The sequence below is a fragment of the Mus pahari genome, chromosome 23, assembly GCF_900095145.1.
Source record: "Mus pahari chromosome 23, PAHARI_EIJ_v1.1, whole genome shotgun sequence".
NCBI classification, from domain to species: domain Eukaryota; kingdom Metazoa; phylum Chordata; class Mammalia; order Rodentia; family Muridae; genus Mus; species Mus pahari.
Window position 1 is genome coordinate 25,527,828 of NC_034612.1, and position 12,619 is coordinate 25,540,446.

The window sequence follows — 12,619 nt, forward strand, 5'->3', positions numbered from 1 at the left end:
CCTTCCTTTTGAGACAGAGTTTCTCTGAGTAGCTCTGGATGTCCTGGAACTATGTAGACCAGACTGGCCTTCAACTCATAGAGACTTCCTGCCTCTGCCTCCTGAGTGCTGGGATTAAAAGCGTGCAACAGCACTGCCCGACAATCAAAGCCTTTTTCAATTCTCAAGGAGGGACCAATTCTCTAACTTGTTTTTATGGTCCTGGGGATAAAACTGAGGGCTTGTTAATATTATCGCTCTACCACTTGACATACATAGCCCTAGCCCTTTAGTGTGTGTGTGTGTGGGGGGGGGGGGATCTAAGCAAGAACTCTATCACATTCCCAAGCCTCAATAACCCTCATTATTAAGCTACCAGTGTCTAACTTCCAGAAAAGTAGCCACCAACTTGTAGTGAGAACTAAGCAAAGGATAATTAAATAGCAAACAGCTAATACACAGCTAATTTATACCTTACCTTACCTCAGACAGAGGAAAGCAGATATCACTGTGCAGTAGGCTGGGTGGAGCCCAGGGCGAGGGTTCTAACAAAGCCACCCAAACATGATCTCCCATCCCTCCACTTAGAAAGCGCAGGGAAAACCCACGGTCTGGAGCTTACAGCTGAGAGTGCACAGAACTTGTCTGACTCAGCAGAATCCAGGAAGTCAATCAGCTCAATCTCAAACAGGACAGTGGCATTTGGGGGGATGAGGGGAGGGCACCCCAGGGTGCCATAGGCGTAGGCTGGCTTGAACAGGAACCTGGCCAGTTCCCCTCTGCGCATGCTCAGAAGGCCCAGCTCCATGCCCCAGAGTGTAATATCTGGAAGAAAGGAGGTTCACTCAGCAGTCCATCCATCCGTCTGTCCGTTCACAAGTACCAGTTTTCCTATACCAACCCAAGCTGTTTGCATTGGGTGCCCAACGCAGAGCTCGGTCTTGCTCCTGCTGTCCTACTTTCCCCAAATGGTACCTTCTGCAGGCTCCATCTCTGTTGCACAGTGTGTTCTTTCTTTTAAGTTCTCTGCCATTAATGCCTGTGGTCTATCTACTCTAAATGAAATTTAAGATTTTTGTCCTTTATTTTTATTTCTACTTCTATGTATGTGTTTTGCCTGTTTGCATGTGTGCCAAATTCATTTAATCAATGCCCACAGAGGCCAGAAGAGGGCATCAGATCCCCAGGAACTGGAGTTATAGACGACTGTAAGGTACCATATGGGTGTTGGAAATTGAACCCCATCTCCTGGAAGAGCAGCCAGTGCTCTTCAACTTTTGAGCCATTTCTCAAGTCCCACAACTGAAATCTTATTCAAACCTCAGGGCTCTCATCTCAAGCCTTCTTTTTCACAGAGTGCCTGTGACCCTGCCAAAAGGAGGGTAACTGCAATGTCATCAAGCAGAGCCAGGTCACCCCTCAGAGCTCCAGGTTTCATTTAATTCTACAGCGCTCATTTCTGGATCAGAGACCAAGCTCCCCAACCCTAGCTAGGTCCATAAGATGTGGTTCTCATCATCTGAACGTGGCCTCCTGAGATGTGTGTACATGCATGCGGCGGCTAGGAGACAGTATCAACTGTCACTCCTCAGAGGCATCTGCCTTGGTTTTTGAGACAGAATCTCTCATTGTCCTGGAGTCTGCTAAGGAGGCTGGCTGGCCAGAGAACCCCAGGGAGCCATCTGTTTCTGCCCCTGCTACACTGAGATTATAAGCATATGATACTATGCCCGACCTTATAAAACAAAAACAAAACCCAACCAACAAAAAGCCGTGGGTTCTATGGGATGGAAAGTGGATCCTCATGTTCGAGTGGCTAGCACTCTACCGACATACTCCCAGACCCTGTGATGTCTTATCTCACTATACATGCTAGGAAGTGAGTGTTGACTATGTTTATTTCATAAATGCACAAAGCATCGTGCCCAGTGGACCCAGGTGTGGGGGCTCATGTTTATCATCCTATCATGTCAGAGCTGAGCAAGGAGGCTTCTGAGTAGGTGGGGGCTTCACAGTGACATTCCGTCTTAAAAGATGCCCTGTACCTGGAGAGATGGTTCAGCAGTTAAAGTATGCTTACTGCTTCATGGTAGCTCACAACTGCCTAATTACAGTTCCAGGTGGCTTGCCACCCTCTTCTGGCCTCTGCAGGCACTGGGCACATATACATATATACATAAAAATGTTAATAGCACCCAGTGGGTAACTTAGATGCCAAGATAAACTTGCCAGGCAGCCTATCAGCCAAAAATAATGTCCCAAGAAGAAAAGTGACAAGACAGCCTGGGTGCTTCCCTGAAACCCAAGCTCAGCTACAAACTCTGAAGAACCTGTTTCCTGGATGCTGTGACAGTCCTAAAATATGGCCTGTCTTCTTTTGCCCAAATGACCCCAGGTGACTTTACCTTCTCCAAGTTTCATCAGCCGATGTGTTTTCCTAAAGCAATTGGAATCGAAAGGCTTGTCCATGTGCTCCAGGTATCCAGAATATTTCACTAAGGCGGAGGGGAAAGATGGCACGAATGTGAGGAAAGCATTCCTAAGACACCGTCAGAGCCACCATAGCAACACCACAGGGGGACACCACAATTAGCAGTGCGTGGTAGAGGACGTCTGTCATCCCAGCACTTGGGAAAGTGGAGACAGGAGTAGCCTCAGCTACACCGCAAATCTATGCTAGCACTAGACACCTGTCTAGTCAGAGACGCTGTCTAAGGGGAAAAGAATGAAATGAGTCTAAGCTGCCTGGCACGCAGACTCACAGGAAAGCTTCTTGTGGTGTTCTCAATATCTCACTTTTAGCTCTGAGGTTCAAGAGCTCTCCTGATGAACCAAGCCTGCTTTGCTTCTGAAGAGCTCAGGGCAGGCAAAACTGGCAGCCATTTGTCACCCCAGCTCTAAAGAAGCTGAGGCAGGAAGGGGGTCAATTTGAGACTGGCTTGGGATACAGGGAGACCCTGTCTTAAAAAAAAAAAAAAAAAAAAAAAAAAAAAAAAAAGGCTGGACTTGGTGATGCACAGCACTATGGAGGCAGAAGCAGGTGTGATCTCTGAGGGGAACCTGACCTGGTCTACATACAGAGTTGCCGGCCACCTAGGGCTACACAGTGAACCCTAGCTCAAAAACAAACAATTAAAACAGGGCTGGAGAGTTGGCTCAGCGGTTAAGAGCACTGACTGCTTGGGGCTGGTGAGATGGCTCAGTGGGTAAGAGCACCCGACTGCTCTTCCAAAGGTCCAGAGTTCAAATCCCAGCAACCACATGGTGTCTCATAACCATCCATAACAAGATCTGACACCCTCTTCTGGAGTGTCTGAAGACAGCTACAGTGTACTTACATATATAATAAATAAATAAAAAAAAAATAGAAAATGACTTAGAGATGTATGCATAACCACTTAAAAAAAAAAAAAAAGAGCACTGACTGCTCTTCCAGAGGTTCTGAGTTCAAATCCCAGCAACCACATGGTGGCTCACAATCATCTGTAATGAGATCTGATGCGCTCTTCTGATGTGTCTGAAAACAGCTACAGTGAGTGTACTTATATATAATAAATAAATAAATAGATAGATAAATCTTTTTTTAAAAATTTAAAACAAAGGCGTATGCCAGCAACTTAGGAGGTGAAGCAGGCAGATGTCCGTGAATCCCAGGCCAGCCTGGTCTTCAAAGGGAGTTCCAGAACAGGCAGAGCAGTTACACAGAGAAACCTGTCTTGAAAAACAAACAACAGGGCTGGAGAGGTGGCTCAGCGGTTAAGAGCACTGACTGCTCTTCTGAAGGTCATGAGTTCAAATCCCAGCAACCACATGGTGGCTCACAACCATCCGTAATGAGATCTGACGCCCTCTTCTGGTGTGTCTGACGACAGCTACAGTGTACTTACATGTAATAATAAATAAATCTTTAAAAAAAACCAAAACAACAACAACAAACACACCACTCCACCCCCAAAACAAAACAAGAAAATCAAAAACAAACAACAACAACAAAACAGGCTGAGGATGCACCTCAGTTGGTAGAATGTTTGAGTAGCACGAAGCATGCGTCCCCAGCACCTCAGAACCAGGCATACTTGCATACGCGAGTCATCTTAAGCATTTGGAAGGTGAAACGAAAGTTCTAAGTCGTCTTCGGTTACGCGGGGTTTGAGGCCAGCAGACATGAGATTGCTCCTCAAAACCAAACCCTCTTCGTTCAGGGGAAACACACCCAGTCCCATAAAACGCCGTATTTTGGAAATATGCAATCACTCATTGAAGATACTCAGGTTCCAGGTTCAATCCCTGGTACTTGGAAACAAAGAACACCTTGACCCTGCCAGGAGGGTGGGTGTACATTCCCTGGGCTCTGTCCCCTAGCACCCCATAAAACGTAGTGGCGCCCAGGCGTTAGCCTTGGACTTGAAAGGCAGAAACAGGGGGATCAGAAGTTCAGGGTCAACCTCGGCTACCAGCGGCAGTTAAGAGACCAGTCTGGGTTCTGGGTTGCATGAGACCCTGTTTCAAACAAAACAAAACAAAACAAAAAAACCAAACGTAACCCAAGGACAAAAAGCAGCCAGCAGCGGCCTCCATACCCAGCACAGAAGCGTCTGGTGTCACGGGATCGCCAGCGCCCTCTCGGATGACATCCTTCAGCACACCTCGGTCCCCGGAGATGTCCAACATGCGTTGACTCAGTCGCTCATAGGGAGACTGGTGGAGAGAAAGCCACAGGCCTCAGAGGTGGCCGCCGCTCGGCTCATCTCCTCGGGCCAGCGCCATGGTCCCTCCCTCACCTGGCCTAGGACATCGTCCCCTTCCAGGGCTCCCGGGCCTCGGGTGCTGCCACCCATGGCCGCGCTCCGGATGCTCCCCAGCTCGTGCTCCCAGGCTCCCCGGGGGGCCCCCCTCCTTACCTGGCAGTCGTCTCGCGACGGTGGGATTCCGTTCCTGAGGCGCGAGAAGACGCTCATCTTGCCGCACAAGCACAACCGTCGCCAAAGGCCTCGCCGGAAACGACTCCCGGAAGTCAGGCACCACGCGGGCTGTGCACGAGAGAAGCGACACGTGATCGAGCGCTCGAGGCGGCGAGCATGCGCTGAGGGTCTCCCAGCACGCGCTGCACACGTGACTGGCAGGCGCAAAGCAGGGTGGAGTCCTGGACACAAGTGGGACACATTGCCCCAAAATTAGTGACTCAAAGCGACACGTGCTTTTTTGCCTAGCGGTTGACTTAGATGCTCAATAGCTTATTTTTATGTGGTACTGGCGATAAAAGTGGTCATTTTTAGGCAAGCGATCTACGACTGAGCCACAGCCCCGGGAGGATGCAAGTACGCGGCCCTTCTCCGAACCAGGCATCCAGTGGCTTTACCGAGGAGTCCAGGCAGGCTTTCTGCTGATGAGCTAAGTCTCCAACCTGAGATTTCACCTTTCCTTCTTTCCTTTTTCTTTTCTTTCCTTCTCTTTCTTTCTTCCTTCCTTCCTCCTTCCCTCCCTACTTTCCTTCTCTCTTCTCTCTCTCTCTCTCTCTCTCTCTCTCTCTCTCTCTCTCTCTCTCTCTCTCTCTCTCTCTCTCTCTCTCATAATGAGGATCTCACGATGTAGTCTAGTGGGCCAGGAACTAGTTAGGCAGAGTAGGCCGGCCTCGAGAAGTCACAGAGATCCGCCTGCCACTGCCTCCCAAGTGCTGGGAATCGAGGTGTTTGCCACCACAGCTGGCTCCCAAGATTTCAGATGTTAAAAGTTCATATTTTAGTAACATTGACAGAAAGGAGTCCCATGTCAAAGGGTACTGTTCACATCAAATTCACAAACAGACCCCATAAGCTAGGGAGGTTAATTCAGGGGTAGAGTGCTTTTGTAGCACGCACAAGACCCAGGTTCTATCTCCCAACAAGGCAAGAAACAAACAATGCCAATCAAGATGGCCAAGTGGGTAAGGTGTGTGCCACCAACCCTGATGGCCAAGACCCACAGGTGGAAGGAGAGAACTGAGTGTTGCAAGTTTTATCCCCTGGCTTCTCATGCATAATGTAGCGTGCACCTGCAAGCACACACAGTAAGTGTTACAATACATACATACATACATACATACATACATACATACATACATAGGAGGATACGAGCCAGGACCGTGGCTGTCTTGATTGGAGGACCTGTTCTGGCAGGAGGCAAGGGACTGACTCTGCGAATTCTCTACAACTAGATCTTTTGTTTTGCTTTTGAGATAGTCTCATGAGGTCCAGGATGGCCTTGGGTGTGCTCCGTAGCCTGAGAATGAACTTGAATCTGGCCTCCGGTCAGCATTTCCCAAGTTCTGGGATTATAGGTGTTCAATACTCTGTCCAGTTGACAACTTGACCTTGAGCATGAGTCTACGCAAATAAGATAAACGTTATACTGTGTGGTTAAGATCTGTTCATGTTACACCTCGAATGAGGAAAATCAAATTAAGCTGTGTGTTTTATCATTGGTGTGTGTGTGTGTGTGTGTGTGTGTGTGTGTGTGAGAGAGACCCAAACTTATAAAACGAGAAAAATCTAAATAAATAAAATACCTTTAAACTTCGGGTTGAGGTATTCAGAAAGCTGCTTGTCATACAAACCTCATACCTGCTTGTGCTCCGAGCTGGCATGCGCACGCGCGGTCTCAACCCTCCCCCATCCTGGGCAAGGCCACAATCTGCCTGACTAGGTTATCATAAGGAACCCAACAGAGGTTGCCGCCTCAGTCTCGTGGTATGTGACCCACTTCCCACCTGATTCTGGATGACCTTGAGAACACAGATATTGCTGGGAAAGGGGAGGGCAAGGGAGAAGGGGCAGACACGGGGCAGTGGCATCTATGTCCAGCTGGCTGCCCCAGGTCTCCGTGTCAGCTGCCCCATTCGGGGAGGAAGAAAAGGCTTGAGTGACCAGAGAGAGCTGCTTGTTTGAGGTGAGGCCCTAGTGGGAGGCCTGCTGGACCACAGAGACCAGGTAATGCCGTAGTGGGATGGGGGATGGGGGTCGGGTTGCTATCTTGGTCAGTGGAGACTTTGTTTCTGTTTTGGAAGATGAACACCCAAGGCTCCTTATCTCAGACTCTGTGAGGACAGTGTTATTCTGGGACAAGGGACTTTGCTCTTGTCATTCAGGGATGTAGCTACTAAGTAGATACTGACTTACCCAACATGCTTAAGGCCCCCAGGGTTCTATACCCAGAACTATTTAAATTGTGTATAGTGGAGCACGCCCTCAATCCCAGCTACATCCATGGATCAAGGCCACCACCATCCACGGGACCCCTATCCCAAAAGGAAAAAGTAACAAGCTGGCTTTAAGATTGCTTAGATGGCAGGTCCCTGGTGGTCCCTGCCTTTAATCCCAGCACTTGGCAGGAAGAGGCAGGCGGATCTCTGTGAGTTGGAGGCCAGCCTGGTCTATAGAGAGAGTTCCAGGACAGCCAGGACAGCCAGGGCTACACAGAGATTGCTTGTCTTGAAAATAATAATAATAATAATAATAATAATCAAACAAACAAAAAGTGCCTGACTGGAAGGTGTATATTACAGATTTCTGGGTCTCAAGGGAGACTCTTCCTTGAAGTAGAACCCCTGCCTGGAACTGGGGCTCTGGAACCTCTAGAACATTTCTCAACCTTCTAACACTGCAGCCCTTTAACACAGTTCCTCATGCCGTGTGACCCCCAACCATAGAAAAGTATTTTTTGTTGGTACCTCATAACTGTAATTGTGCTACTGTTATAAATTGTAACGTAAACATCTGTGTTTTCCCAGTGGTCTTAGGCAACCACCTTGAAAGGGTTGTCGGAACCTCAAAGGGGTTGCAATCCACAAACTGAGAAGCATCGCTCTAGGACAATTTAATGAGAGGCTGTGCATGCACAAGACTCTTGAGTTCAATCCTCCCAGATGCTAGGGTCACGTGGTGGTGGGGGTCATAGCTCAATGGGACATTTGTGGTGCTGGAGACTGAACCCAGGACCTCATGTATGCCAGAAAAACCTCTCAATTAGGCTTCCTGTTGAGCTGTAGATTCAGACTCATAGTGGCCTTTGTTTTCCGCTTAAGTCCTTTTTTTCCAGAAGGGGAAACTGAGGCTCAGGGTCATAGTAGGCTAAGATCAGAATCCAGGACTGGCATCCTTTTCTCCCTAGGCTTGCAGCAGCCCTGGGGGAGGGCGGCAGGATAGAGAGCCGACTGCCACCTGTGTTGCAGCTGTGTTGCCACCTGTGTTGCAGCGGAGCTATGTGCATGGCTTGGCAGCTGACTGTGCGGGAGCTCCAGGACCAGCTGCAGTGTCCCATTTGCCTGGAGGTCTTCAAAGAGCCTCTGATGCTACAGTGCGGCCACTCCTACTGCAAGGACTGCCTGGATAACTTGTCCCAACACCTGGACGCCGAGCTATGCTGTCCCGTGTGTCGTCAGTCCGTAGACTGCAGCAGCTCCCCGCCTAATGTCTCCCTGGCCCGAGTGATCGATGCTCTGAGGCTCCCGGGGGACACAGAGCCCACCGTCTGCGTGCACCACCGAAACCCTCTCAGCCTCTTCTGCGAGAAAGACCAGGAATTCATCTGTGGTCTCTGTGGCCTGCTGGGCTCCCACCAACACCACCGAGTCACACCAGTCTCCACTGTCTACAGCCGCATGAAGGTGCGAGGGGCGGGCGGGCCGCTAAGGGGAGGAGCGGAGCAAAGGACGGCTCTCCTGAGTGCTCCTTGCGCCACCACGCGGTAGAGGCAGACTACTGCACCAGGGCTCCATTTCTCCAACTCCATCTAGCGAGTGTATGGCGCACATTACGCAAACATGCGTTCATTCATTGGTTTTTAACACTTATTTGATTACTGACTGCTTGACTGTGCACGCGTGTACCACGGCATGCACGTAGAAGTCAGGGGACAATTTGTGGAAGTCAGTTCTCTTCTTCCACGTGGGGGCCCCTTCATTGGTTTTTGAAGGTTCCTGAGGCTCGCAGCTGCAGGAATGACAGGGAGTTCCTTGCCAGACTTTTCCTATTCTTTTACCTTGTATCTCTGGCTTGCTTTATTTTGTTTTGCTTGCTGTGCTGGGGATGGAATCCAAGGCTTAGTTTATAGCTTAAGCTGCATTCTTCTATTAAGCAACATCCTAGGTTCGTTCAGTGGTATGGTTTTTGATCGTGGTTTATTTGTAGCTCAGACTGGCCGTGAACTCACTATATAGCCAAGACTGGCCTCGCACTCTAAATCTTCCTGTCTCATTCTCCAGAGAGCTGAGATTATAGGCATGTGCCATAATAGGTTTCTTTCTTTTTATATTTTTTATTCATTTATGTGTGGACACACATATGGAGAACAATTTCAAGGAATCAGTTTTCTTATTCCACCACGATCAGGCTTGACCTGCTGAGCCACAACACTAGTCTTGCTTCTTCAGAGCTCCTAAGCCCATCTGTTCACAAGCATAAGGGTGAGGCCTTTGTTCCTTGCTATATTTCAGCATCTACAGCAGAGGGTCTTAACCTGTGGGGCGAGACCCTTTAGAGGCAGAGAACAACCTTTTCACAGGGATAGCATACCAAATATCCTGAATATTAGATATTTCTATTGTGATTCATAGCAATAGCAAAATTAAAGTTATAATGTAGCAATGAAATAATTTTGTGGCTGGGGCTCACTACAACATAAGGAACTATATGAAAGGGTCACAGCATTAGGAAGGTTGAGATCCACAGCTGAAGTGGTAAATGTTCAAAATATAAGTGTTAAATTTGTGAATTCCTCAGTCCATGGACTGCTTTCTCAGGTGAACAGATCAACATTTACTATTTAATGTTTTCTTTTTTTTCTTTTTTCTTTTCTTTTCTTTTCTTTTTTTAATTTTTTCAGAGCTAAGGACCGAACCCTGGGCCTTGCACTTGCTAGGCAAGCGCTCTACCACTGAGCTAAATCCCCAACCCCTATTTAATGTTTTCAAATGTTATATATATGACATTTATATATGGTATATTTATTATATAAGGCTTGAGAGTCATGTTTATAAGGCTGGGGGTGTGGCTCAGTGGTAGAGCCCCTGCCTAGAATCCCCCAGTGAGGGACTGGGGGCATGGCTCAGTGGTAGAGCACTTGTCTAGAATCCCTCCGTGAAGGCCTGTGGGCATTGCCCAGAGGTAGAACACCTTCCTATAATCCCTCGGTGAGGGGCTGGGGATGTGACTCAGTGGCAGACAGCTTGCCTAGCGTGAGCAAGGCCCTGGGTTTTATCCCAGCACCAGAAAGAAAAGTAAAATGTATATATAATAGTTTGAAGGTGGAACCGAAAAGGGTTGGTTTGATTGGGTTTGTTTGTTTGTTTGTTTTTGTTTGTTTTTTTTTTTTTGGTGCATTTCTTTGTTGCTTCGACCTGGAGTATAACACCAAGGATAACACCAGGGCTGGGCAGACCTGTGCCTTTCAATCACATGTATACAGTCGGTGTCTACTATGTGCAGGCACTGTGCTTGTGCCTGCTATAACAGTAGGCAAAGGTCTCACCAGGCCTGGAAGGTGCATCACTTGGGGTCTGCTGAGCTCTGTGTGTTGCATGCCCAGGCTAAGTACCGGTTGCTGGCAAGAAGCAGCCTAAAGAAGGAAGGGCTTACTGTGGCTCGCAGTCAGAGGGTGCACAGTCCATCACAGTGGGGAAGGCACGGTGGCAGGAGCAGCCGGTCACGCGGCATCCACAGTCAGGCAGCAGGGCGAGATGGATGCCGGTGCTCAGCTCACTGTCTCCTCCTCAGTCTAGGACCTCAGCCTGTGGCAAGGTGCCACTCACCCTGGTTAGGTTTGTCCTCCCAGACTGAACCACTCTGGAAACACCTTTACAGACACACCAGAGATGCATATCCACACGGTTTCTAAATCTAGTCAAACTGACTATTGAGACTAACTACCAGAGTGGTCATGGATCCTGCAAAATCTCAGGCACTCAGGGAAGACTTCCTGGAGGAAGCGGACCGCTAACCTGAGCCACAGGAAAGGCAGGTGTTGGGGGCGGGGAGTGGAGAGAATGGCACCTGCAAAGGATCAGGAGGTATGTGTGGGGAGAAGGGACAATGGTGAGGGCACTTGCTGCATGAGGGCCTGAATTTGAATCTTCAGCACCCTGTAAAAAGCCAGGCATGGTTGTGTATTTCTGCGACACCAGCAGTGTGGAAATAAAGAAACAGGAGGATGAGTGCTGGCCGCCAGCTGACCTCTCAGTCTTCACTAAGAATAAAGCACACAGGGATGGAACAGGGCGTAGGACATCCTTCTCTGGGCTCCACAGGTATGCAAATGGGCATGCATACGTACATATGTGTGTGCAGTGCATCTCACACACACATGTATGCACACACATGCACACACACACACACAATCCCACAATTCAGGAGGGAAAGTGAGGTGAAGAGCCACGCCTGGTGGTGAATATCTAATGCGGAGGCAGGAGGATCAGAAGTTCAAAGTCAGCCTTGATTACACATCAAGTTCGAGGCCACCCTGAGTCACATGGAACCTCAGGATATGAGGAGAGAGGAAGTGAGGGCACCATGAGCGGGAGCACAGGGAACAGTAGCTGACTGTGGTATCCTGGGATCAGCTACCTGTGTCTCTGAGGCCTTGGGATGGAGCCCGGAATGTGGTGGTAATGAAGCCAGATGTGGTGGGCCACACTCTGGAGGCTGGGGGAATGCGATCAAGAATTAGATGGTAGGGCTGGAGAGAAGGCTCAGACGTTAAGAGCACTGGGTGCTCTTCCAGGGGTCCTGAGTTCAGTTCCCAGCAACCACACGGTGGCTCACAACTATTTGTAATGGGATCATATGCCCTTTTCTGGTGTGTCTGAAGACAGCTACAGTGTACTTACACACACACACACACACACACACACACACACTAAATAAATAAATAAAATTAGAGGCTAGTCTGGAATATATAAAGGGGAGCATGTCTAAAAAAAAAAAAAAAAAAAACCATAAGCAACGAAAGCCATCGAGCAAACAAAACAGCGCTTGGGGAGCAGAAGGAGCTGAGCTGACGGCTGGACCAGGGAGACAACTCAGCATGGAAAGCATCTGCCTTGCAAGTGTAAAGACCTGAGTTCAGTCCCTGCATATGGTAGAAGGATAGTACAGACTCCTTAAAGTTGTCTTCTTCTGACCTTCACCACAAATGTGCCTTGGCATGCACATGTACACACACACACACACACACACACACACACACACGCACACAGAGAGACAGAGACAGAGACAGAGACAGAGAGAGAGAGACAGAGACAGAGACTAGGTCTCAATGCACCATCCTGCTGGGCTGGCCGGAACTCACTGTCTTCCTGCCTCAGTCTCCTGAGCTGGGATATAAGTGTGTGACTTGGCTGCGTAGCTTCCATGACTCAGTTTCTCTGCATAAGGAAATGAGTGTGGGTGTTCCCTCATGAGACTGCCGGAGATGTTCTGTGCCTGTGTGTCTCAAAAGAGAACAGGACGTCAGTCACCCTGTATACTCAGGCTTGCTGGCTTCTTCTTCTTTTTTTAAGAATATTTTTAAAGAGCTGGGCGGTGATGGCACACGCCTTTAATCCCAGCACTTGGGAGGCAGAGGCAGGCAGATTTCTGAGTTCGAGGCCAGCCTGGTCTACAAAGTGAGT

The 12,619-nt window shown here is 48.8% G+C and overlaps 2 protein-coding genes across 7 annotated transcripts in view; one reads left to right on the top strand and one right to left on the bottom strand.

The window, feature by feature from the left end:
- The window catches only part of Fkbp6 (FKBP prolyl isomerase 6), a 55,553-nt gene extending 50,562 nt beyond the window's left edge, over positions 1-4,991 (bottom strand). For 2 of the 4 annotated variants that reach the window (XM_021187020.1, XM_021187021.1), the window contains exons 1-4: positions 4,881-4,991; positions 4,560-4,677; positions 2,385-2,474; positions 602-804 (exon numbers count right to left, since the gene is read on the bottom strand). In XM_021187020.1, the coding sequence (XP_021042679.1) occupies positions 602-804; positions 2,385-2,474; positions 4,560-4,677; positions 4,881-4,937 (468 nt within the window). In that variant the 5' untranslated portion in view covers positions 4,938-4,991. Of the gene's footprint in view, positions 1-601; positions 805-2,384; positions 2,475-4,559; positions 4,678-4,760; positions 4,818-4,880 lie in introns of those variants that run through there. The other 2 variants (XM_021187024.2, XM_021187022.1) reach the window with 2 other exon arrangements.
- Positions 4,992-6,799: 1,808 nt separating this feature from the next.
- Trim50 (tripartite motif containing 50) overlaps positions 6,800-12,619 on the top strand; it is a 15,783-nt gene continuing 9,963 nt past the window's right edge. For 2 of the 3 annotated variants that reach the window (XM_029533678.1, XM_021187119.2), the window contains exons 1-2: positions 6,800-6,944; positions 8,125-8,620. In XM_029533678.1, coding sequence (XP_029389538.1) covers positions 8,216-8,620 — 405 coding nt within the window. In that variant the 5' untranslated portion in view covers positions 6,800-6,944; positions 8,125-8,215. The remainder of the gene's footprint in view (positions 6,945-8,124; positions 8,621-12,619) is intronic. The other variant, XM_021187118.2, reaches the window with a different exon arrangement.